Genomic DNA, 27517 nt, shown 5'->3' on the forward strand with positions numbered 1-27517 from the left:
AAGTTAACATTATGGTACTTAAGATATCCCTCATTTTTTGTTTCTCTCCCTTAAATAACAAAACTGTCATCCATCCACAGACAAAAGTGCCTCTATGGGGTTTGTGGGACCTAGCACTATTCGTACGTGAAGAGACACAGGAGGAGTCCTGCCCAGCCACACATTGGTTATCAGGCATGCAGACCTCTCTATGGGCTGTGGAACTGCCCAAAGCCTGTCAACTGGCTCTATCGCCTTTCAGCCACAATCTGGAAGCACCTGGAGGTAACTGATTTGGGCAGTCACCCATGGATAGAGAACCTTTGTAGAAGTCCAAGGTATTCAGAGAAGAAATTACAGCATTCTGTTAGAGAAAAAAAAAAGTACATATATATAGGGGGATGTGTGTGTGTGTGTGAATTTAGACACACTGGAGTGGAAGTTTATGAATTCTGCCTCAAGGAGCATAAAGTAGGTGTATCCATGCAAAGTCAGAGAAAGCCCCAGAACCTCAAGCAAAACTAACAAAAAGTATCTCTCATCTGAAGACATTCTGGATTGGAAGAGATGACTGCTACCTCAAATACAAAACTAGTAACACAAAACTACAGTGAACATGAAAAGTCAAAGAAACATGACATCAGGAAAAAAATCACAATTGTCCTCCAGTAACCAGACACTGAAACATCGGGCTCTGCAATTTACCCAATAAAAAAATTCAAAAAAAATGTTTTAAGGAAATTCAGTGAACTATAAGAAAACACAGAAAGATAATTCTGTGAAATCAGGAAAACAATACAGGGACAGAATGAGAAATTTAAGGAGATACAAATCCTAAAAAAGAACCAAGCAGAAATTCTGGCATGAAAGAATTCAATGAACAAAATGTAACATTCGGTGGAGAACATTAATAGAAGAGTAGATCAAACAGAAGAGACAGTCAGTGAATTAGAGGATGGGAACTTGGAGGAAACATGCAAGTATTAAGACAGATAATCCAGTTAAAAAAGAACAAAGAAAAAGAATATTGGAGTAAAAAAAAAAATCCATTGTGATTTATAGAACACAATCAAAAGAAACAATATCCAAATCAGTAGAGTTTCAGAAGGAAAGTTCAGAAAGATTATTTAAGAAATAATGACTGAAAACTTGCCAAACCTGAGAGATTTAGCTGTTCAAGGTCGTGAAGCTGAAAGCAAAGAGAAAGAGAGACTCCTAAAATCAGCAAGAGAAAAAAAGTTTGTAACCTATATAGGGAAACCTATACTAGGGTATTAGTAGGATCTTTACAGACCAGGAGAGAATAGGATGATGTATTCAAAGTGCTGAGAGAGGAGGGGGAAAAAATGCCAACCAGGAACACTCTGTCTAGCACTTATCCCTCAGAAATGAAGGGGAAATAAAAATTTTCCCAGATAAAGCTGATAAAAGCTGAGGAAATTCATGATCACTGGACATGTCTTACAAGACATGCTGAAAGGAGTTCATCAAGCTGAAATTTTAAAAAAAATGTAATATGAAAATTTACAACACAGTGATAAAGGTAAATAATCAAGTTCAGGCAACTCTTAATACTGTAAAATGGTGTGTTGATAATTATAGTATAAAGGTTAAGGACCAGAGTATTAGAAATAACTATAACTACCATAATGAATACAATTGTTAATGAATACACAATATAAAAAGAGGTAGATTGTGACATTAAAAAACTTAAGAGGCAGGGGAGTAAAAAGGTAGAGTTTCTGTATTCAAGCCAAGTTTTTGTATTCAGCATAAAATAGACTTTTCTATCTGTAAGATGTTTTGAGTAAGCCTTGTGGTAACCACAAAGCAAAAATCTGTACCAGATTTGCAAAAGACAAAGAGGGGAATCCTCACGAAAAATCGCCAATTCACAAAGGAAGGCAGCAAGAGAGGATAAAAGGAGCACGAAAAATGCAGAACAGCCAGAAAACAGTCAGTGAGAAGGCATCAGTAGATTTTTACATATCAGTAGTTAATCCAAATGTAAATGGATTGAGGTCTTCATTCAAAAATACAGAGTGGCTGAGTGAATTAAAAACAAGACCCATTTATATACTGCCTATAAGAGATTCACTGCAACTTTAAGGACACAGGCTCAAAGTGGAAAGTAGCTGTACGTAAATCAGACAAAATAAGACTTTCACGTTGCAGTCCCTTTTCTAACTTCTTGAATTAGAAGCATGTCTCACCGGTTTTCATTTTTTCCTAATGCCTGTATTCTTAAATGTTATAAAATTTCCACTAGATACTGACATAGCTTTAGCATATGTTTTGATGTATGTAGTATTTTCACCACTATCAATCTTTTCTTCTTTCAATCCATGTTATTTATAAGTACATTTTAAAATTCCTGAATGAATGGGGATATTTTAGTTATTTTATTGTTAATTACTTGTTTTCCACAAATATGTCTCTTAGAAACAATATGTTGTTCTGCTTTAGATCATTTAGTTCATTTATATCCAGTGTAATCTAAAGTATATTGGGATTTGTTTTCCTTGTTTTAGTAGCTCAGATTGTTAAAAATCTGCCTGAAAAGCAGGAGACCTGGGTTCCATCCCAGGATCAGAAAGATCCCCTGGAGAAGGGAATCTTCTGGCAACCCACTCCAGTATTCTTGCCTGGAAAATTCCATGGACAGAGGAGCCTGCTGGGCTACAGTCCCTGGGTCACAAAGAGTCAGACATGACTGAGTGGCTAACACTTCCACCTCCATATTTCTGTCATTGCTTTCTTTGTGTTTCCTTTCTTGTCCTCTTTATTGACTTAGTGTTTTTTTTTTTTTCCATCATTCCACTTCTCCCCCTAAGATTTGGAAATTATATTGTTGCCAGATTTTAAAGTCTGCTTTGTAATGTTTTCCTTTCACCTTACTAATTGTTTTGTGTAATTACAGTTCATTTATATTAGCCCATATATTTACCATTTTCTTTATTCTTAATTTCTTCTTCTTTCTCAAGCATTCCAGCAGGAACTGGTTCAGTGAACTCAGTTCACTTGAGTTGCTCAGTCGTGTCCGACTCTTTGAGACCCCATGAGCCACAGCATGCCAGGCCTCCCTGTCCATCATCAACTCCTGGAGTCCACTCAAACCCATGTCCATTGAGTCGCTGATGCCATCCAACCATCTCATCCTCTGTTGTCCCCTTCCCCTCCTGCCCTCAATCTTTCCCAGCATCAGGGTCTTTTCAGATGAGTCAGCTATTCACATCAGGTGGCCAAAGTATTGGAGTTTCAGCTTCAACATCAGTTCTTCCAGTAAACACCCAGGACTGATCTCCTTTAGCATGGACTGGTTGGATCTCCTTGCAGTCCAAGGGAATCTTAAGAGTCTTCACCAACACCACAGTTCAAAAGCATCAGTTCTTCGGCGCTCAGCTTTCTTTATAGTTCAACTGTCACATCCATACATGACCACTGGAAAAACCATAGCCTTGAATAAACAGACCTTTGTTAACAAAGTGATGTCTGCTTTTTAACATGCTGTCTAGGTTGGTCATAACTTTCCTTCCAAGGAGTAAGCATCTTTTAATTTCATGGCTGCAGTCACCATCTGCAGTGATTTTGGAGCCCAGAAAAATAAAGTCAGCCACTGTTTCCACTGTTGCCCCATCTATTTGCCATGAAGTGATGGGACTGGATGCCATGATCTTAGTTTTCTGAATGTTGAGCTTTAAGCCAACTTTTTCACTCTCCTCTTTAACTTTCATCAAGCGACCCTTTAGTTCTTCTTCACTTTCTGCCATAAGAGTGGTGTCATCCAGATGTACAGAACAGACTTTTGGACTCTGTGGGAGAAGGCGAGGGTGGGATGTTTCGAGAGAACAGCATCGAAACATGTATATTATCTAGGGTGAAACAGATCACCAGCCCAGGTTGGATGCATGAGACAAGTGCCCAGGCCTGGTGCACTGGGAAAACACTGAGGGATCGGGTAGAGAGGGAGGTAGGAGGGGGGATCGGGATGGGGAATACATGTAAATCCGTGGCTGATTCATGTCAATGTATGACAAAAACCACTACAATATTGTAAAGTAATTAGCCTCCAACTAATTAAAAAAAAAAAGAGTGGTGTCATCTACATATCTGAGGTTATTGATATTTCTCCCAGCAATCTTGATTCCAGCTTGTTCTTCATCCAGCCCAGCATTTCTCATTATGTACTCTGCATATAAGTTAAATAAGCAGGGTGACAATATACAGCCTTGATGTACTCCTTTTCCTATTTGGAACCAATCTGTTGTTCCATGCCCAGCTCTAACTGTTGTTTCCTGACCTGCATACAGGTTTCTTTTCCTTTTTTTTTTCTTTGCATACAGGTTTCTAAAGAGGCAGGTCAGGTGGTCTGGAATGGCCATCTCTTTCAGAATTTTCTATAGTTTATTGTGATCCACATAGTCAAAGGCTTTGGCATAGTCAGTAAAGCAGAAATAGATGTTTTTCTGAAACTCTTGCTTTTTCAATGATCCAGCAGATGTTGGCAATTTGATCTCTGGTTCCTCTGCCTTTTCTAAAACCAGCTTGTACATCTGGAAGTTCACGGTTCACGTATTGCTGAAGCCTGGCTTGGAGAATTTTGAGCATTACTTTACTAGCATGTGAGATGAGTACAATTGTGCAGTAGTTTGAGCATTCTTTGGGATTGCCTTTCTTAGGGATTGGATTGAAAACTGACCTTTTCCAGTCCTGTGGCCACTGCTGAGGTTTTCGAATTTGCTGACATACATATTGAGTGCAGCACTTTGACAGCATCATCTTTCAGGATTTGAAATAGCTCAACTGGAAATAGCTCATCACCTCCACTAGCTTTGTTCGTAGTGATGCTTCCTAAGGCCCATTTAACGTCACATTCCAGGATATCTGGCTCTAGGTGAGTGATCACACCATTGTGATTTTCTGGGTCATGAAGATCTTTTTTGTACAGTTCTTCTGTGTATTCTTGCCAACACTTCTTAATATCTTCTGCTTCTTTTAGGTCCCTACCATTTCTGTCCTTTATTGAGCCCATCTTTGCATGAAATGTTCCCTTGGTATCTCTAATTTTCTTGAAGAGATCTCTAGTCTTTCCCATTCTATTGTTCTCTTCTATTTCTTTGCATTGATGTCTGAGGAGGGCTTTCTTATCTCTCCTTGCTATTCTTTGGAACTCTGCATTCAAATGGGCATATCTTTCCTTTTCTCCTTTGCTTTTCATTTCTCTTCTTTTCACAGATATTTGTAAGGCCTTCTAGCTTCTAGATTAGATCATTCAGAAGTTCCTTTAGTGAAGATATGCTAGTGATAAAATTTCAACTTCTCTTTGTCTGTAAAATATATTTACCTTCAGTTCAGTCACTCAGTCGTGTCCAACTCTTTGCTACCCCATGGACCACAGCTTGCCAGGCTTCCCTGTCCATCACCAACTCCCAGAGTTTACCCAACTTACATCCATTGAGTCAGTGATGCCATAACCATCTCATCCTCTGTCGTCCCCTTCTCCTCCTGCCTTCAATCTTTCCCAGCATCAGGGTCTTTTCAAATGAGTCGGCTCTTCCCATCAAGTGGCCAAAATATTGGAGTTTCAGCTTCAGCATCAGTCCTTCCAGTAAACACTCAGGACTGATCTCCTTCAGGATGGACTGGTTGGATCTCCTTGCAGTCCAAGGGACTCTCAAGAGTCTTCGCCAACACAACAGTTCAAAAGCATCAGTTTTTGGGCACTTAGCTTTCTTTATAGTCCAACTCTCACATCCATACATGACTACTGGAAAAACCATAGCCTTGACTAGATGGACCTTTGTTGGCAAAGTAATATCTCTGCTTTTTCATATGCTGTCTAAGTTGGTCATAACTTTACTTCCAAGGAGTAAGCATCTTTTAATTTCATGGCTGCAGTCACCATCTGCAGTGATTTTGGAGCCCAGAAAAATAAAGTCTCCATATTTACCTTATGTTCGTATTTGAATGATATTTTTGCTGGGTATAGAATTCTAAGTTGACTGTTGTTTTCTTCCAGAAAATTAAAAACAACAATCTTTTAATCTGTCTTACTTCCGTTGAGAAGTAATCTGCTCACAGTCCTTTGAAAGTAATCTCTTTGCCTGTGGCTTCAAATATTCTCTTTGTTTTTCTATCATTTCATTGTGATGTGTATATTAAAGGTTTCATATTACTGTATTTTGTGCTTTATGAAAGTGTGGCTTGGTTTTCATTCTAGAAAATGCCAGATGTCAACTCTCTAGATATGTCCTCTGGCAATCTTTACCTCCTACCATAGTGGAGAAACTTGTGCCAGACTTAATTTCCCACCAGAAGCACCTATTAAACTAGACAAAATATTTGAAACAGTTGATTCTCTGATCCATGAGAGACAAGAAAACAAGGTGAAATCCAGAATCACCTTGGATTTCTGCCTACAAGCAGTTTGAGAACCATAGTCCTCAAAAGGGAGATTCCAGCCACCTCCCAGTGAGTGATCCCTCTCAGTTGAGAATAGAGATCAGAGTTTGATGCCTGAACTAACTGAAGTTTAGCAGTGAACCAGAAAAGATGAGAGTTACACAGAGAAAGAGATCCAGAAATCTGCATAGTGGTCCTCTTGAATGTGTTTCTAAAATCCAAGTCACAATGCATTAGAGCAAAAATCCTTCAGGCAAACAATGACTGGGGAGCTATAAGCTGGAAAATGTGAAACACTTACCCAGGGCGGGAAAATATTATGGTTACACCCAACTACTAGCATGGAGAATTCTTGTTGAACACACAGGGCATGCAGTAAAAATTCCAGAATCACTAATCCAGTCCAGGATTAAAGATATCCTAAAGTCACCTTGACAGGACTTAAAACCAAGCCTCAAACTAATCAAACTGTCCTCAAGTAATTTAACTGCCTGCCAGACAAATTAAACACTTTTAATACTAGATAAGCAAAACTAGTATTCAAAACCAAGAAAAATCAGTGTGTAGAAACCCACCCAGAAATGACAGAGGTGATGTAATCAGTAGACAAGAACTTTAAATCAGCAGTTATAAATATCTTTAGTGATGTAAAGTAACACACAAAGATGACTAGGAGAGAAATGAAATTTACAAAAAAGGAACAAAATGGCATCTTGGGAATGAAAATTATAATATCAGAAGTTTTAAAAGTTACTAGATGGGATTAACAGCAAATTATACACTGCAGAAGAAAAGATTGGAGAACTTAAAGACGGAAGGAGGCAAAAAAAAAAAAAAACTATCCAAAAATGGAAGCACAGGGAGAAAAAGAATGAAGACAGGACTTCAGTGACTTGAAGGACAACATCAAGCACTACAAATATGGGTGGAAGTGGGGTAGGAGTAGAGGTATTTTAAGAAATAAAGGCCAAAAGTCTTCCAAATTTGATTGAAAGCCTTTACATCAGTTATCTGCTCTTGCTTAACAGCTTACTCTAAAACTTAATTGCTGAAAGCAACAGACGTTTATTTTCTCAGCTTCTGTGGGTCAAGAATACAGGCAGGTCTGCCTCAGAATGCCTCTGATTCAGGATCTCTCATGGATCAAGGTGTTAGCTGAAGCTGTAACTATCTCAAGGCTCCACCAGGGGAGGATTTACTCCCAAGCTCGCTCTCTAGCTGACAGGCTTCAGGTCTTCACTGCTATTGTCAGGACACATTAGTTCCTTGCCTTGTAGTCCTCTTCATAGATCAACTCGGAACATGAGAGCCTACCTCCCTCAGAGGGAGGGTGGGGAGAGAAAGAGCAAGAGAGAGAGAGAAGGAGGTAGGGGGAAAACAAAAAGTCCTGGTCTTTTTTAACCTAATCTTAAAAGTGACATCCCATCACTTTAACCTTTTTCCAGTAATTAGAAGCAAGTTGATACAGTCCCTTGAGTGTGGGGGTGTGAATACCACAGGGCGGGGAAATTAGGGGCCACTGTAGAGGCTACCTGCCACACCATTACATCACACCATACATAAAAATAGCTTGAAGTGAATCATGATCTAAACATAAAAGGAAAGCAGTAAAAACTTCTAGAAGAAAATCTGCAATAAGCAAAAATTTCTTGCATAGGACACAAGAACAGCAAATCATTAAAAAAAATTGATAAATTGGACTATATCAAATTAATAACTTCTACTCTTCAAAAGCCACCATTAAGAAAATGGAAACAGGACTGTGAAAAGATTTGCAATTAGTATATTCTACTAAGGACTTGGATTCCCATTATTTTTTTTTTTTAAGTGTTACAACTCAGCAACAACAAATAACAATTTGGCAGCTTACTACAAACTTAAATATGTGCTTACCGTATGAATGTGCAGTTTTACTCATAGGAGTTTACCAAAGAGAAGTGAAAATATATATTCACACACAAAAAATTCATGGGCAAGTAAATATTTGTAGTTGCTTTATTTATAATAGCCTAAAATGGGAAGCAGCCCAAATGTCCATCCACAGATACATGGATAAACATTCAACAATAAAAAAAAAACAAACTACTGATACATGCAGCAAACATTGATGAATCTCAAAAATGAGATGAAACAAAAAATAGACAAAGTGCTTACTGTATGATTGCATGTATATGAAATTCTAGAAAAGATGATGCTAATCTATGGTGACAAAACAACTTAGTGGATGCCTCAAGCTGGGTTTGGTGGGTAGTGACTGCAAAGGGTTATGAGAGAACATGTTGGGGTGATAGACGTATTCTATCTTAACTGATTATAGTTATGTGGGTATATGTATTTGTCAAACCTCACCAAGGTCTACACTCAAGGTGGCAGTGTTTTGTTTTCCATAATTATACCTCAGTAAGGTTGATTTTAAAACAAATCCTGCCTTTGCTCATCAGTTCTCTCCCCTCATCCTTCAGGGACTCTGTTGTAAGACATCTTAAGACTTTTATATTACATTCTTTGCTTCTTTATTTCCATGTTTTTCTTTCACTGTGCTGTATTTTGACAGTAACTTGAAATCTATCTTATCTTTCATAAGGTCTCTTTTTTATGTTCAATCTGCTACTGTATATGCCCGTTGAGTTTTTATCCTGAGATATTTTTTTTATGTCTAGGATTTCTGTTGAGTTCTTTTTCAAGTCCACAGTTTTACATTCTTAAAGCCTCCTGTCCCTTGCTGATATTTTCAGTTTTGTCATGCTTTTCTTTTAAAGTGGTGAACATTATGTGAGAGTCTGCTTCTGATAACTCTAGTATTGTCACCAGACAGTCGTGTTTCTGCTGGTTTCTGTGCTTGTCTGGTTTCTCTATCTGCTTATTAATAATCTCCCTGGAAAATTTTTGTAATGTGGCTTTCACAGAGAGTCTTTGTCTCTACTTCTTCTGGGTTCCTGAGAGCTCTACCAGTTCTGAGCACGTCAGCCAAGAGGAAGGTTTCTGACCTGCCCTAGGTGTTGGTTCTTTGAGTTCAACCTGTAAGGTGGCCAGTCTGTGGCCACAATTTCTCAGGAATGTTTCTTTTTCCTTTTCTCTTCCTGTTTTGCTAATGCCCCACATAGCTTCTTTGTAATCCTGTGTCTTTGAGGGCGGGGGCGTGGATTCAGATAAGGTTCACCTATCCCGCGGTGATCCCTTAGGGTCCCAGATCGGTGTTAGAAAGGATCTCTATTAAAGCACTCCTTTCTCTGAGTGAGAAGAGAACCAGATCCTAAATGTGTCAAGTATTATGAATATGCCCTCCAGAAGCATTGGTGCCCCAATAGTCTACTTATTTTTCTCATTACAAGCTTTCATTCAAAAATTGTCTTGGGGGTTTTTGCTGTTTTCATCTCATTGATGCTTTTAAAGTGTTGTGGAGTTTTTAATGGATGGATGAATCTGAATAACCTAATGTGCCTTTATTGGATCCACACATATACTCTTTCAAACTATCCTGCTTGTGTAGCATAGTAATGGACATATGTTGGTGAAAACTAGGCTTTAGATAACTTTTGTCTTATGCAGTTTACATGTGTCTGTGGTCAGTTACAGATCCTAGAAGCTGAAATGGACTGTAGCTGCAAAGTAAATTAATCAGTTGTTACCAGGAATTACTGTCTGATCATTAGAACCAATGTTGCACTTACACAACGTATTATTTCTAATTAATAAACATTAGCAGTTGATCTTAGTATTATTTCTTAACTAAAAGAAATGTTATATACCTGTTTGTTTTAATCTGTCACCTTGAGTGAGATATAGTGAGACTATACTCAGATCAAGAGACAGACGCTGAGATAAGTTTTACAGCCGCTTATACTCACAGTTCCCTGGGGTGAACTCAGGTCCACTCGGAGGAAGCACAGGGTCAGTCACAGGGCAGAGGGAGTTGGTGGGGATCAGTGGGCAAGAACCTGTACTGTGATTTCTGCTGGAAGGAGCGAGGCAGGATAAGCAGGTCTGTGCTCAAGTGTGCTTAGCCACTCAGTCACGTCTGACTCTGTAACCCCATGGACCGTAGCCTGCCAGGCTCCTCTGTCCTTGGGAATTTTCAGGCAAGAATACTAGACGGGGTTGCCATTTCCTCCTCCAGGGGATCTTCCTGACCCCGAAATAGAACTTGCATCTCCTGTGTATCCTGCATTGCAGGCGGATTCGTTACCCAGTGAACCATCATGGAAGCAGTTTTAGGACGAGCTAATTTGAGTGATTGCAGGGGGCTCTGAAGCATAAGGGACTCTTCTTGGTCATCTGATAGCGGGCCCTGGGGCAGTTAAGGCAGATGCACAGCAGCCCAGAGTGTGAGTCTAACCACCTGCTCATGAAGGGAAACTGATGGGCCTCTAACTAGGGCCTCAAATCTGAGTCAAGACAACATTTAGAAACAACTCTCTTATGTTTCAAAGCACCTAAATATATGGAGTCCTAAACCTGGGATATAAGGACAATTATTCTTTGTTTACTTCTTTAAAAATTTATTCATATTGGAACATAGCTGATTAATAATGTTGTGTTAGTTTAAGGTGTACAGCAAAGTGATTCAGTTCTACATATATCTATTTTTTTTCAAATTCTTTTCCCATTTAGGTTATTACAGAGCAACTGTTCCCTGTGTTATACAGTAGGTCCTTATTAGTTATCTATTTTAAATATAGCAGTGTGTACATGTCTGTTCCAAACGCCCTAATCTATCCATCTCCTGTAGCCTTCCCTTCTGGTAACCATAAGTTTGTTCTGTAAATCTGTTTCTGTCTTATAAGTAAGTGCATTTGTATCTTTTTTTTTTTTTTTTTAGATTCTGCATATAAACGACATCAGATGATACTTGTTTTTCTCTGTCTGACTTCACTTAGTGTGTGAAAGACAGTTATTCTACTGGGCAGAAGTGCTTAAATGTGATTTATTTGTATCACAGTGTTGAAATGAAAGATGAAAAAGTATGTGTCATATTGGCTGAGATCTTGAAAAGTTTTGGAAAATGTAGCATAATTTGTAACTGTGTAAATTACCTAGTGAGGGCCTGCCCATGCTGAGGGTGCCCTGTGAAGATTGACCTTCTCATTTTGTAACATGATAGCTTTTTCATCAGTTAGTTTGCTTTGGTGATTAGAAACTGTAAGTCTATTCAGAGAAAGTTTTTGTCACTTGGCAGATATTCTGCATCAAGTTTAAGAAAAAGGCAGTGTCAGCACTTTGGATCCTCTTACATTCTAAGAATTACTGGGAAGATGATGATAAAGGAATGCATAGTTCAGGATATAGGCACTACGATTTTGTGTGTGTGTATATACATATATATGTGTGTGTGCGTGTGTGTGTGTGTGTGTGTGTGTGTGTGTGTGTGTTGTTTGGCTGCATCGGGCCTTAATTTCAGCATGCAGGATCTTCATTGTGTCCTGCAGGGTCTTTTGTTGTGGCACATGGACTCTCTAGTTGTATCATGTAAGCTCAGCAATTACAGAGAGGGGTTAGTCACTCCTCTGCATGTGGAATCTTAGTTCCCCGACCAGGGATTGAACTCGTGTCCCCTGCTTTGCAAGGCAGATTCTTCACCATTGGACCACCAGGGAAGTACCACAGGCACTAGGATTGAGTGAACTTTTACAAATTAGTGCTGTTAATTCAAGGCCATACTTCCAGAGGAGAAAATATTACACAGAACAGTGTGGTAAGGTTTATTTATCCAGTGACACTTGTACTCATGTTTGAACTTCTGCTCTACATCTGACACATTGGTCATCTATTACAGACCTCTGTGAACTGTTCACGTCCATCCACAGGCACCACTGGCGGTTCTTGACATACAGTATTTGTTGAATGCATATGCGTATATGAGTAAAATATTTATGTAAATATAAAATCCATCCTGGGCTTCCCTGGTGGCTCAGACAGTAAAGAATCCGCCTGCAGGGTGGGAGACCTGCGTTCAATTCCTGAGTCGGATAGATCTCCCTGGAGAAAGGGGTGGCTTCCCACTCCAGTATTCTTGCCTGAAGAATTCCATGGACAAAGCAGCCTGGCGAGCTGCCGTGGGGTTGCAAAGAGTTGGACATGACTGGGTGACTAACACTTTCACTTTCAAAATCCATAGTATAGTTTTGGACACTTGATAAGTATTCTTTAAATGTTTATAGGTGATTTATTTGAGAATTATTGAAATTAGATTTTTTAAGGGCGTTTTTGCTAGCCAACAGCACCGGACCAAAGAAGAGTTGCTGCAGCCTGAATTCTGGGGTGCAGTGTCAGCTTTAGGAGGAAGCCCAGTACGTAGCCCTGCATGTGACCAGTCTACAGGGGTTTACTAGAATGAGTCCTATGCCAACATTGCTCATCAGTTCTGCTGCCTGTCATCAGGCCGTTGTAATGTAATTCTTCTGAACATTGGAAATTGTTTTCATGGGAGTTTTGGTGTTTTTAGCTAAAATTTAGACACTTTAGAAGTAGCCTTATGGTTTCCAGTAGTTGGGAACTTGATAACAACCTCAATGTGGCCATGGAATGACTTAGAAGAGCCGTCTGCCTTGGCTCCCCTCTCTTCACTCCGTTCCTATGCCTGCAGTCAGTCCTTGAGCCTGATCCTGCCTCCTTAGTGGTTTTCAAATCTGTTTGTCTTTGCTCACTACTCCTTCCTTCGTTCAGGTCTTTCTTCTCTCCTGCTTGGATTCTTGCAGCAGCTTTCTAAGTGGTTTCTGGAACCCCAGGCTCCTCTTCCCTCTAATCCATTTCCCATGCTATGACAGTGATAACCTTTTAGATTATAAATCTTGTTAATTCATTTCACTCTCCCATCCCTTCCCATCCCCAGTTAGGAAGAAGTTGGCCACAGGGATTTTCTGACCTAGCCCTTACATGTGTTCTAATCTCATTTCTTACCACTTTCCACTTTTTATTACTCTCTTACTTAAGAAAATTTTAGAGACCTCCCCATCACCTTAAGGACCACTTCTTTTAATAAGAAATTACTAGTGTCAGTTTTAAAGATCAAAATTATATCCAAAGCACCCAGACCTTTAAAAATAGCAATGAGGTAATAAACCAGCCAGTCACTTCTGGTTAAAGCACAGGACAGTGGTGGGAAGTGGGGAGGGGCAAATACTGTACTAACTGCTCAGCTGGTATCCAGCAAAGAAGTTTGCCTTTTAAAAGGCAATAGCTGTGAGCACAACACAAAGCTCTCACCCTTGTGGAGCTTTTATTCCAATAGAGGAGGCGGGCAGTAAACAGGAGAAATTAAATACATGATGTAATAGATATGCTTAAGTGCAAAAGAGAGCAGAAAAGGGAATAGGCAATGCATGTATTTTGAGGGGGAGTGGAGTTTTAGAAAGGGCCAGTAGGGGTAACCATCCTCAGCTCTCCTGACCCTCTTTCTCTTCTTCCAAACAAGCCTTGACTATATGGAACTTTGTTGGCAAAGTGATGTCTCTGCTTTTTAAGTACACTGTCTAGGTTTGTCATAGCTTTTCTTCCAAGCAGCACATGTCATTTAATTTTGTGGCTGCACTTGCCATCCACATTGATTTTGGAGCCCAAGAATATGAAATCTGACACTTTTTCTACTTTTTCCCCATCTATTTGCCCTGAATTAATGGGACCAGATGCCATGATCTTACTTTTTGAATGTTGAGTTTTAGGCCAGCTTTTTCACTGTCCTCTTTCACCGTCATCAAGAGGCTCTTCAGTCCTCTTCACTTTCTGCCTTTAAAGTGATATTATCTGCATAGCCGAGGTTGTAGATATTTCTCCCAGCAATCTTGATTCCAGCTTGTGAAGCATCTACCCCAGCATTTCGTATGATGTACTCTGCATGTAAGTTAAATAAGCAGGGTGACAATATACAGCCTTGACATCTCCTTTCCCAATTTGGAACCAGTCCACTGTTCCATGTCCACTTCTAAGTATTGCTTCTTCACCTGCATACCGCTTTCTCAGGAGGCAGGTAATGTCATCTGATATTCCCATCTCTTCAAGAATTTTCCAGTTTGTTGTTATCCACACAGTCAAAAACTTTAGCGCAGTCAATGAAGCAGAAGTTTTTCTCAAATTCTTTTGCTTTTTCTGTAATCCAGCAGATGCTGGCAATTTGACCTCTGGTTCCTCTGCCTCTTCTAAACCTAGCTGTACATCTGGAAGTTCTTGTTCATCTGCTGTTGAAGCCTAGCTTGAAGAATTTTGAGCATAGTCTTCCTAGCATGTGAAATGAGTGGAATTGTACAGTAATTTGAACATTTTTTGGCATTGCCTTTCTTGGGATTGAAATGAAAATTAACCTTTTCTGGTCCTGTGGGCACTGCTGAGTTTTCCAAATTTGCTGACATAATCAGTGCAGCACTGAAACAGCATCATCTTTTAGGATTTGAAATAGCTCAGCTGGAATTCCATCACCTCTACTACCCTCTTATCTTTCCTCAAACCTTTCTCATCTCCTCCCCTATTACCACTCCCATGTGATAACTTCAGTCCCTACTTCACAGAGCAAAGAGAAGCAATCAGAAGAGAACTTCCACAATTCCCATCACAGCATTCATCTTCCTGAATGCATCTTTCCCCACATATCTTACAGTAACAATAGATAAACTGTCCCTGCTTAAGTAGGAAGCCAGACTCTTCATTTGTCTCATAGATTCCATCTCCACTTTGCTATCCTACCTCCTCATCAGATTCTCAACTGAAAACATTTTTCCCAAAAATACAATGCCTAACATAGCAATATGAAGTGGTTACCTGTCTAAGAGAGCAATATGTAGAAATAACCCACAGAATAAGCAATTTAAAGCAACCAACCTTCTAAGAACGTTCCTACTTAAATCTTAGTGTGTAGACTTGTATAGACTCCATGGTGCTGGGGTCCCAGATCATATGTGCTCAGCAGATCACACTAGGTAATAAGGTCTTGCCCAGTCCGGTCACTCAGTTAATATCTTGACTTAAAGTATACTCTTGAATCCAGTGGATATAACAAGGACTTTTTTCAGTTTCAAAACTTAACACCTTTTGTGTCCAGCCTTAAAATACCAAGTGTTGGTAAATAGCCTTCCAAATCCTAAACAAGTTAAAACTACCAAATTTCCAGTAATTTAGTGACTTTTTTTTACCTCTTAGATAAAAGGAAAAAATGGAAATGGAATATTTCCTTCAAAATTAAGAATAATACCATTACTTGATACTGAACATTAGTAAGTTTATTGTTTTTCTAATATCATGCAGTATTTTTAAAAATAGTTTCTTACCATCAGTATGAAAGTGAGCAAACATCACCATTCCATCAGAGACACTATATTCTAATTGGACAGTTAGACTGTAAAGAGCTATACTAACAGATGTTTACTCTGCTACTTCATTTTTAGTAATTTGATCTCTACTTTTAATAAACTAAATCTTTCCTTCTTTTACCATTTCAGTGAATTTAAATTTATATCAAACTAAATTTTTATGCCACTGCTATGAATTTATACTGTTCTCAAATCTTATTAAGTAGTGTCAGAATTAATGTGAACTTTTCAAATCATCCATTTAGCACATAACTAAAGACATTATTATGTTCATTTTATTTCCAGTTTGCATAGAATCCTAAAAAATTCTATGTGTATGTTGTCCCAAAATAGTCTCCATCGTTTATGTTACCTTAATTTGACTTTTAAACATTGAAACACATAAGCTTAGAACCATATATTTACCAATGGCTTTAAATAAGGAGCTACTGAAATATCAGTTTTAAAGACCTAAAAATTTTCCCCTAAACTTGAGTGAGTGACTGAAGATCTTAGTGTAGGAGTTAGTTGGGTCTATAAAAAGCTAAAACAGTAGGTTCAAGTACAAGGTCTGTACCACAAATATGTGATTTTCTAGAAACCAATTTTCTCAATTTTCAATTTTATTATCTGTAAGAATAACAACTAGTTTGCTAGGGTTATTTATGAAGTACAAAGCAAATCTTGTAAGCTGTAAAGCATCATGCAAACACGTATTATTCGAGTTTGACATGTTCTATATGCAGATTCTTTTGGTGAGGAATGGGGGTATTTTTTAATTGCTTAATGTCCCCAAGGGCTTCCTTGGTGGCCCAGATGGTAAAGAATCCAACTGCAATGCAGGAGACCCAGGTCGATCCCCTGAAGGAGGAAATGGCAACCCACTCTAGTATTCTTGTCGGGAAAATTCCATGGACAGAGGAACCTGGCGGGCTACAGTCCATTGGGTCCCAAAGAGTCAGACATGACTGAGCGACTAACACTAATGTCCCCAGATTGCTAGTCCTTGACTGTCCTTGAGATACTTTCAACATCCTTTTCAATTCTTGTGATCTTTTCCTTTCAAATTTAAATGGATATTATTGTCACTGCTTTTCCTTCTGCTATCTACTTCAGTGTAACATAATTTTTAATAAATTCATGTAAATATGTAAGGAAAGAATCCTTTGTTGAATGCTCTTATTAAAGACGAAAAAAAAGATCCAGGTTTTCCCAGCCTCTCCTTTTGTGGCAGTCTGCTATGATCTTTGTTCCACGAATTAGAGCACTGTTTTTACTAAATTTAAAAGGCCCCATGTCTTGTGACATTTTTGGTAGATTGAGGAAGATTACTTGAAAGTAAAGTCATTATCAAAAATAAGTAGGTCATTTTTCACATGCTTTGAATATTTAGATTTAGTCGTACATTTTAGACATCTTTTTAAAAAGAGTAATTATGCTTAAGTTAAATATTTCTTGGTTATATAATTTTTATAAAATTATTAAAATGTGAGAAAATATTTTTTAACAAGGCTTCATTGTTTATATTTAGGGTTTTGCATGGGAAAATCTGGTTTTCATAAGATATAGTTAGTGTTTGCTTAATATGCCTATGATGGTTGTTTAAGTCACAGGGTTGAAAATGGAGATACATTCCAATATACTAAGAAAGTCTTTTGGCATGTCTCTACTGTCTCACTAGGATTATGTTAGCATGCTGTGACAGGTCAAAACTAAAATGTTGACTCTCAAAACAGAAAATATTTTCACAAAATTCCACGTTAAGATTATTTCCTTTCATGAAAAAATATATATTTAATGATAGTGAAAAACAATTTAATATTTTTAACACATAAAGTAGCACAGTATTATAAAGAGCACTGACTCAGGAATCAGGCAGACCTGAATTTGAATCCCACGCAACCCCAACCCTTTACACTTACTACAAACCCAGATAAAAGGAATTAAATTCATGCCTGGTGTGTAAAGTAAAAGTTTAGGAAGCAGCCAGCAAATACTGGGCTTAGAGAACAGCCTTTATAAATGCTAAGAGATTGTTGTATTCAAAGTTGTTGTTGTTCAGTCCCTAAATTGTGTCTTGACTCTGTGACCCCATGGGCCCCAGCAGCATACCAGGCTTCCCTGTCCTTCATTATCTCCTGGAGTTTGCCCAAACTCATGTCCATTGAGTAATTGATGCCATCCAACCATCTCATCCTCCATGACCTCCTTCTTCTCCTGCCCTCAATCGTTCCCAGCATCAGGGTCTTTTCCAGTGAGTGAGTTAGCTCTTCACATCAGGTGGGCAAAGGATTAGAGCTTCAGCTTCAGCATCAGTCCTTCCAATGAATATTCAGGGTTGATTTCCTTTAGGATTGACTGGTTTGATCTTGCAGTCCAAGGGACTCTCAAGAATCTTCTCCAACTCCAAAGCATCAATTCTTTGGCACTCATCCTTCTTTATAGTCCAACTGTCACGTCCACACATGACTACTGGAAAAACCATAGCCTTGACAATATGGACCTTTGTTTGCAAAATTATGTCTCTGCTTTTTAACACACTGTTTAGGTTTGTTGTAGCTTTTCTTCCAGGGAGCACATGTCTTTTAATTTCATGGCTGCAGTCACCATCCACAGTGATTTTGGAACCCAAGAAAATTAAGTCTCTCACTGTCTCCATTGTTTCCCCATCTATTTGCTGTGAAGTGATGGGACCAGATGCCATGATCTTGGTTTTTTGAATGTTGAGTTTTAAGCCAACTTTTTCACTCTCCTCTTTCACCCTTTTCTAAAGGCGTTTTAGTTCCTCTTCACTTTCCTTCATTAGGGTGGTGTCATCTGCATATCTGAGATTATTTACATTTCTCCCATCTATCTTGATTCCAGCTTCAGCTTCATCCAGTCTGGCATTTCCCGTGAGGTACTCTGCATGTAAGTTAAACAAGCAGGCTAATAGTACACAGCCTTGGCATACTCCATTCCCAATTTTGAACCAGTTCATTGTTCCATGTCTTTTTCTAACTGTTGCTTCTTGACCTGAATACAGGTTTCTCAGAAGGCAGGTAATATGATCTGATACTCCCATCTCTAAGAATTTTCCACCATTTGCTGTGATCCACACAGTCAAAGGCTTTAGCGTAGTCAATGAAGCAGATGTTTTTCTGGAATTCCCTTGCTTTTTCTATTATCCAGCGGATGCTGGCAATTTGATCTCTGGTTCCTCTGCCTTTCCTGAATTGAGCTTGTACATCTAGACATTCTCAGTTCACATACTGTTGAAGCCTAGTTTGAAGGATTTTGAGCATTACCTTGCTTGCATGTGAAATGAGCACAATTGTGTGGTAGTTTGAACATCCTTTGGCATTCCTCTTCTTTGGGATTGGAATGAAAACCTGACCTTTTCCAGTCTTGTGGCCACTGCCCAGTTTTCCAAATATGCTGGCATATTGAGCACAGTACTTTAACAGCATCATCTTTTAGGATTTGAAATAGTTTAGTTGAAATTCAAAGTAAATCATGCTATATAATGCATGAGATTTATGTATGTGAAATAAACACATACTTACTTCATTTTTAATTATAAAAAAATTACTAGTTCTAGAATGTATTAAATGTTATACAAGATTTATATATATGAGTCGTATCTCCTTCCTCTTTGGAGACATAATGCTGAGGAATATATATGAAATCAAGCTGAAGTGTTGTTTTTTTTTTTTTTTTTTTTAACTTATTTAACTGTGCTGGGTCTTGGTTGTGGCATGTGAGATCTGATCCCTGACCAAGGGTCAAACCCAAGCCCCATGCATTGGGAGCAGGGAGTCTGAGCCACTGGACCACTAGGGAAATCCCCAAGTTAAAGTTGTTTTTGCTGCATAAAAGTAGCCACTGAAGTATTTTCACTGACAGATCTCACCTTCGGTCGTAATACAGAATTACGTGGCAGCTATAATAAATTTATATTTTTTGAAGTTGAATATTAAAATGTATGCTTATTCCAGTGAAAAAATATGTTTTAAATATGGTCTGTGCTAGACATGTTTGCAGTAGCATCCATGTTGGGCATTGGCGGTTAGATGTATGCCGTGTTGTACCCGTCGTGCACAGGCTGACTGCTCAGTGGTGATTCTGTATCTCTGGGGAAGGGTTCATTTGCTCTCCTTAGAAATGGTTTTGTTTTTAGCATGATTCAACAATACAATCCAAGTCTTGAACCAGTTAGGTCTTTTATTAATAATAAGTTACAAAATAGACACAGAGCAATACATTAAAAAATTCAAATGGCTCATTTTATGCGTTTGACTCTCCCCATAAGGATTTTTCTGTATATGCCATCAATTAGTGCATTCTACCATTCAGGTGAAAAGTATTTATTAACAGCTGTCAAAAATGAGCTTTCTCGTGTTCGATCTGAGCGCCCTGCTTCCTAGTGTACCTTCATCGTGGCATATTGAGCATCAAAGCTCTCCTTCTGAAGATCTTCCCTTTAAAACTTAGTGTTGGTCTTGGCTGTTTTTCTCTGCCCTCTCTCTACATCATAACAATTGAATTCTTATAAACCGACTGTTATCTTCCTTACTGTGTGTCCACCTGTTTACTACAGTTAGGAGACTATTAGAGACCAAAATCAGACACTAAATACCAGGACAGCCTCAAAACACTTAGGATACTAGCGTCCCCTCTGCCCTAGTTTTGCTGCCTTTGGAAACCTCGGCTTCTTCTGACAACTGACAATTAAATACTATTACCAGACACCTATGATTTCTTAAGATCTTCCCATAAGCAAGTATAGCCATAATTAAATGCAATGCAAAATAATCAAATAATTTTCCTGCAGAAGGAAGTTTTTTATCTTAATATCAAAAAGCTTAATATAAGAAGCTCTTTAAAAATTTGAGCTCCTCTGTGGTATCTTCTTTCAGTTTGAAGTTTGTTTGAATTTGTAAAATTGTACTAATTCATCTATAATTACTTCCTCTTGATAAAAGTTACTTTTATCTTGAAATATATGCAGCACAGAGAATTTTGAGCTTCCAAGGAGATCCATTTAAACCATTTAAAGTTTACACATTAACATAGAAGATATATAACTGTAATATATCTGTACTAATCTTACTTGAATGAGAGATTATTGTTATTTTATAGATTAAATTTTTAAATTTCTTATGGGGAAAAAAGATTTGCCCTACAAGAAGCAAAATACATAAAGCTATATGGTGGTATTGGCACAGGAATAGATAATTTGGATGGAACATGAACAAATTTTGTTCTTGATAATACAGCACTTCAAATGAAAAGATGATGTTGGGAAAATCATTTAGTATATTCCTTTTTTTCTGGTTTATAGTCCTGAGTTTATTCTTGTAGCTATGTGCTCTCCCTCTTTTTTAATTTGTCTTTTTTAATTGGAGTATAATTGCTTCACAGTGTTGTATTACTTTCTTCTGTATAGCAGCGTAAATCACCTATATGTATACATATATTCCTTCCCTCTTGAACCTCTCTCCCATTCCTCCCATCCCACCCCTCTAGGTTAGTATATTCTTTATTCAGTATACGAAGCCAATTCCAGATGGATTAAAAAGCTAAATTCAAAACAAGGAAAGTATTAGAAGAAATTAGATTATTTTTATTATCTTTGAATGAGTGTTTCTAATCAAAACAAAAACCCACAGTGCAAAAATTGATTAATTTGTTTCACAGTAGAAATTAAAATTCTCTGTGAAGATAAACAAAGATAGAAAAGCAAATACAAATGGCAAAAAAAATAAAGATCGACATGCAGAATCTGTAGAGTTCAGTAATTAAGAAAAGGAGTAACACCCTAATGGATGGACACAGTATGTGAGCATGCAGCTCACAAAGGCAGACGTACAGAGTTCCTTTAAAACAACTCAGCCACACTATACACTGAAGAAATATTGTATTGTATGAAGAAATGCAAATGTAAACAATTTTGCCCAGCAAATTGGCAAAAATATAAAAGATGCTTAACATGCAGCATCTGCAAACACATGAGAGAACGGAAATGGGGTATACAGTACTGGTGGAATTATAAACTTGCAAATGCTTTGTATAAGGTAATGTAGCAGTAGCTAAAAAAATTTCAACCATGCATATTCATTTGCAACACCGGGTCCCAGAATCTGTCCGGAAGAAATGCTTGCATATGTGTCAACATGCAGTAACATATTTTGTTCCTGCCATCAGCCAGGCCTTTTCATATCTTTAACCATGGCTGTTAAAGTAGCCTGGATCACCCTGGTTTCTGCCATCATTTTTTCTCCTCCACTCTATTCCATCTTGCATACTGTTCTCAGAAGTATTTTCCTAAAAAGCAAATAGAGGCCTGGCCCTGTTTACTTAAATATTTCTGTTTTATTGTTGCCTGAATGTTTGGTTTGGTTTGGGTTTTTTTGTCAATCTTTCCTCCACCTTATTGTCAGCAGTCTGCCTGTCCCTACCTTGTAAAGGGCATGTTCCAGCCACACTGAACAACTGCCCCCAAAAGCCAAACATTGGTAAGGGCAGCCCTATTACCAAGCCTTATCTTCACTTCATTTATCCATTATGTATTTATTGAGTGGCACTATTTTTAAAATACTAAGGATAACAGCAAAGCCCAAGGTTTCCCCCCCCCATCTTTTTTGAAGCTATTAAGAGTATTGATGGGAAAGTAGAAAATATTGAATAAATAAATATAATACATACATGTAAATAAATAAATTTTCTTCCTTCCAGACCCAGTTCAGATATCATTTTTTTCTATAAGGCATTCTTTATCCCTCTGACAGAGTGAATCTTTTTTCTTCCTGATTCCTGTACCACTCTGCTCATTCTTCTTTATGACACTTAGTGAATTGTAGCATAACTAACATTTATATTCACCTCTTCTACAAACCATGAGCTAAAATCTTGCCCAGCATGTAGTTGTTCAATGAAATTGTATTGAATAGATGAATGAATAATATACAATGTGTAATATTTTCTTCTCTTGTCCAGTGACTGGACAGTTCATGTGTATTTATATGAATTACACAGCATTTGAGACTAAGGCATTCTCTTCAGTCTGTAACACATTATTCTTGGCTATATATGTGTAATGTTTGGCTGCCATAACTGCTTTTCTTAAAAAAAAAATTTTTTTTTAATTTTAATTAGCAGAATGAGAGGCAGCTGCAGGTACTGGCAGATTACAAAATGCATAATTACTAAAAGTAACTGAAGCATATTATAGTATAATTCAACAGAAAAAAAACATCTGGCACATGCTATGTTAATTTGTCATAAGAGAGTTTCAGAGAAAGCCTTTGCTGCAGCTGGCAGATCCATCATTTCCCTGAAACGAATAGTACACCTTTTGTTTTCAATTCTCTCATATAGTATAGAATGGAGCCTTGTGCGATTTAATCTTTAGTCATCACTAAAGGATGTCATGCATTGAAGAAATTTTCCCTTACAGTGTATCAACCAAAATACACATAACCCATCCTTAAAACTTAAACTGTCTCAATAATAACAAAATGATCTGAGTAATTATAGTAATTAATTATGATGCCTGAGATAATGGCCCGCATTCAAACTCTCATCCCATGCCTTCCGGAACCATGACTTCTCTTATTTAAAGTATCTGTGATGTTTTCAAAGAGACTAGTGCATTGTGGGAAGAGCTTTGCCCTTCACCTCACAGCCATACCTCTTCAGTTGTGTATATACCAGTGATGTTGAGAACTGAAGTATATTCAGAGTAGAAATGTTCTCTTTCAGCATGAGTTCAGATATCTATTTCTATGACAGAGACAAACTGAAAAAGGCTAATTATTGTTATAAAACAGATTCTGCTGCTGCTGCTGCTAAGTCGCTTCAGTTGTGTCCGACTCTGTGTGACCCCATAGACGGCAGCCCACCAGGCTCCTCTGTCCCTGGAATTCTCCAGGCAAGAATACTAGAGTGGGTTGCCATTTCCTTCTCCAGAACAGCTTCTAGTGTTGACCTTTTTGAAATAATCTGTATTTCCAGCTGTCTACTGAACATTTGGTACCTCAAACTCAGTATTTTCAGTCCTTGTGAACTAATTTCACACCTAGCCCAAGTCCCGTATTTTATTTCATCCCGTATTTTTCCATGTGTGGTACTGTCTACCCACTTGCTCAGCAGAACTCTGGGTGTCAACCCCTTCTTTTCCTCACACCCCTAATTATCAAGTGTTGTTCATGCTGCCTCCTAAGTAACTCTTGAATCTGTCCATTTCCCTCCAACAGTTTAGGCTATCAACATTGCTCACCTCGATTACTACTAAAAGCCCCTAATTCACTACAGTCATGTTTACTGACTATTTTTCCTGCTGTAATCAGCAAGATTCTCTGATTTTTTTGTGTCACTTCTCTCCTCAAAATACTTCAGTGCCTCCCCAGTGGACTGATAATTAAGTCTCCACTTCCCATCAAGACATGTAACACCCTTGTATTTCCTTATATTACCTTATACATATAAAATCCAAGCTGTATTTCTCTGTTCCCAGCTTCTTGCTCTCTCACCCACACCCCCATATCCTAGTAACAGTCTGTTCCATTCACACTGAGCTTCCTTTCAGGTTTCTAAATTTATTATCCCTTCTTATTTCCTGGCCTTCACACATGGATTTCATTGTAACACTCTTCGTTACCCCGCTTTTGTCCATCTAACTTCTATTTATCTTTCATATATCAGCTTAAAAACCTACTTCCTCTGAGAGACAGCTCTAATCCCCTAATCCTCCATATGTGTTCCCATAGCACTGTGAACTTTTTATAGCATTTACTACCTATAGCATAAACCTCATAGCTTCTCAGTTTCTGGTTGTTCCTAAGCTTCACTGTGGCGGGAACTGGATCTTGTTCTTCCTTGTCTCCATAGCACCTAGCAAAGACACCCACTTCAGTATTAGTAGACTTTATGGTTCTGTCAATCTTATCCTAAGATCAGAATTTAAAATTATATGTTGTGAGGAAAAGTCACACAGTTCTTTGATACTCTGAGTTCATTTTTTAAATAAAATAAGCTTTCTGTGGATGATTTGTATAAATCAAGCTCGGTAGCACATTGGTTTTTGTAGCAGTAGTCTCCTCACTTTATCACACCACTTGATGGCTACTTTAAATGTAATCACCGAATTATGTAATTAGTTGTGATCAATGAGAGTAAGTGGCGAAAACTTTGAAAAAGTGAGATGTAGGATATTAGAAATGTTCTGATTGAATGGACTAATTAACTGATTCTGTGGAATTAACTAAAATTTACCTGGGCTAAAAATCACCTTCTGTGTGCCAGGCACTGTTCTAAGCTTTGTGGATGTAGTTTCTCTTTTAAAGCTTTCATTCCAGGGTAGGGAAAGAAATAAGAAGGTAAACTAACAAGTAAACAAAATGATTCTTTGTATTTTAAATTGCATGAAGAAAATAAATGCAGTGTGATAGATGATAACTCAGGTTGGAAGCTGCAAGGGCTGGACTGTTTCTTAAAAAGTAGTCAAAAAAGGTGATATTTAAGCTGAGGCTCAAATGATAGAAAGAAATCAACTATATGAAAAAGCCAGGGAAATAGTCCAGGCAGATGGTAATTAGAAGAATAGTAAGTACAAAGGTGCAGTGTTAGGGAACACTGTTAACAGTGTTAAATATAGTGAGTGAGGAGAGAGAATACTGTCAAGGTGAGGAACTAGGCAAGGATCAGACCTTGCAAATCTTGTAGGCTGTAATAAGTCAGCTGCTTTTACTTAGTTTAAGCAAGATATTTAAGTAGGACTATTTTAAGTTAAAGTCCAAAGTGCAGCAGTAGGAAATCATTGGAGAATTTTATCATTTCTAGGTCTTGAAAAGGCCTCTCTAGCTATTATGTGGAAAATAAACTACAGAAGGGGCAAAGAGAGTCGGGGAAACCAGATATTAGATTGTGACAGTATTCTAGGCAATAGATGACAGTGGCCTAGTACAGAACACAGTGGGTGGAGATGTAGAGAAATGGGCAGTTATGAAATATTTTAAGGAGGCATAGGGTTAACCTTCTGGCTCAGCTGGTAAAGAATCCGCCTGCAATGCAGGAGACCTGGGTTTGATCCTTGGGTTGGGAAAATCCTCTGGAGAAGGGAAAGACTACACACGCCAGTATTCTGGCCTGGAGAATTCCATGCACTATATAGTCCATGGGGTTGCAAAGAGTTGGACATGACTGAGCAACTTTCACTTTTACAGGGTAAACCTTACAATAAGTCAAACATACGGGATGAGAAAATGGAAGGAATCAAAGATGATGCTGAAGCTTTGACCTGAGCATCTGGGTAGACAGTGATGATGTCCTTTAAGGGAGGGAGGAAGCTTGGGAAGGTACAGATAAGAAGTTGTTGCCATTTTGGACAGGTTGCTTTGAGGTGCTGATTCGTATTCCTCTAGGCTCATGTTGTTGTTCAGTCGCTCAGTTGTGTCCAGCTCTTAGCAACCACATGGAATGGAGCACGCCAGGCTTCCCTGTCCGTCACCAACTCCCGGAGCTTGCCAAATTCATGTCCATTGAGTCAATGATGCCATCCAACCATCTCATCCTCTGTTGTCCGCTTCTCCTCCTGCCTTCAGTCTTTCCCAGCATCAGGGATTCCAGTGAACCAGCCAAAGTATTAGAGCTTCAGCATCAGTCCTTCCAAAATGTCAGGGTTAATTTTCTTTAGGATTGACTGATTAGATCTCCTTGCTGTCCAAGGGATTCTCAAGAGTCTTCTCCAACACCACAGTTTGAAAGCATCAATTCTTCAGCACTCAGCCTTCTATATGTTCCAATTCAGACATACGTGCATGACTACCGGAAAGACCATAGCTTTGACTATACAGACTTTTGTCGGCAAAGTAATGTCTCTGCTTTTTAACATGCTGTCTAGGTTGGTCATGACTTTTCTTCCAAGGAGCAAGCATCTTTTAATTTCATGGCTGCAGTCACCATCCACAGTGATTTTGGAGCCCAAGGAAATAAAGTCTCTCACTGTTTCCGTTTTTTCCTCATTGCCATGAAGTGATGGGACCAGATGCCATGATCTTGGTTTTTTCAGTGTTGAGTTTTAAGCCAGCTCTTTCACTCTCCTCTTTCACCTTCATCAAGAGGCTCCTTAGTTCCTCTTTACTTTCTCCCGTAAGGGTGATGGTATCTGCATATCTGAGGTTATTAATATTTCTCCCAGCAATCTTGATTCTAGCTTGAGCTTCATCCAGCCCAGCATTTCACATGATACACTCTGCATGTAAGTTAAATAAGCAAGGTGACAATATACAGTCTTGACGTATTCCTTTCCCAATTTTGAACCAATCCATTTTTCCATGTTTGTTTCTCACTGTTGCTTTTTGACCTGCAAACAGGTTTCTCAGGAGGCAGGTAAGGTGGTCTGGTATTCCCATCTCTTTCAGAATTTTCCACAGTTTGTTGTGATCCACACAGTCAAAGGCTTTAGCATAGTCAGTGAAGCAGTAGATGTTTTTGAAACTGTGCATTCAGATGGAGTTTATCTTCCCTTTTCTCCTTGGCCTTTCACTTCTCTTTTCTCAGTCATTTGTAAGGTCACCTCAGACAACCATTTCACCTTTTAGCATTTCTTTTTCTTGGGGATGGTTTTGGTTACAAAGCTCCATCCATGGTTCTCTCAGGCACTCTCTTTACCAGATCTGATCCCCTGAATCTATTTCTCACTTCCACTGTATAAATAAGGGAGTCGATTTAGGTCATGCCTTCATGGCCTAGTGTTTTTCACTACTTTCTTCAATTTAAGTCTGAGTTTTGCAAGAAGCAGCTCCTAATATGAGCCATGGTCAGCTCCTGGTCTTGTTTTTGCTGACTCTACAGAGCTTCTCCTGGTTCAGCTGCAAAGA

At 38.5% G+C, this 27517-nt stretch overlaps 1 protein-coding gene across 3 annotated transcripts in view; it reads left to right on the top strand.

Annotated features, from left to right (window-relative positions):
- Positions 1 to 27517, top strand: part of SCLT1 (sodium channel and clathrin linker 1) — a 225298-nt gene that overhangs the window by 181887 nt on the left and 15894 nt on the right. The window contains exon 19 of one of the 3 annotated variants that reach the window (XM_020886639.2): positions 81 to 1878. The exons of the other annotated variants lie outside the window; for them this stretch is intronic. Coding sequence (XP_020742298.2) covers positions 81 to 114 — 34 coding nt within the window. The 3' untranslated portion in view covers positions 115 to 1878. Of the gene's footprint in view, positions 1 to 80; positions 1879 to 27517 lie in introns of those variants that run through there. 3 annotated transcript variants of the gene reach the window in all.

This window comes from Odocoileus virginianus, chromosome 12 (assembly GCF_023699985.2).
Source record: "Odocoileus virginianus isolate 20LAN1187 ecotype Illinois chromosome 12, Ovbor_1.2, whole genome shotgun sequence".
In the NCBI taxonomy this organism is placed as follows: domain Eukaryota; kingdom Metazoa; phylum Chordata; class Mammalia; order Artiodactyla; family Cervidae; genus Odocoileus; species Odocoileus virginianus.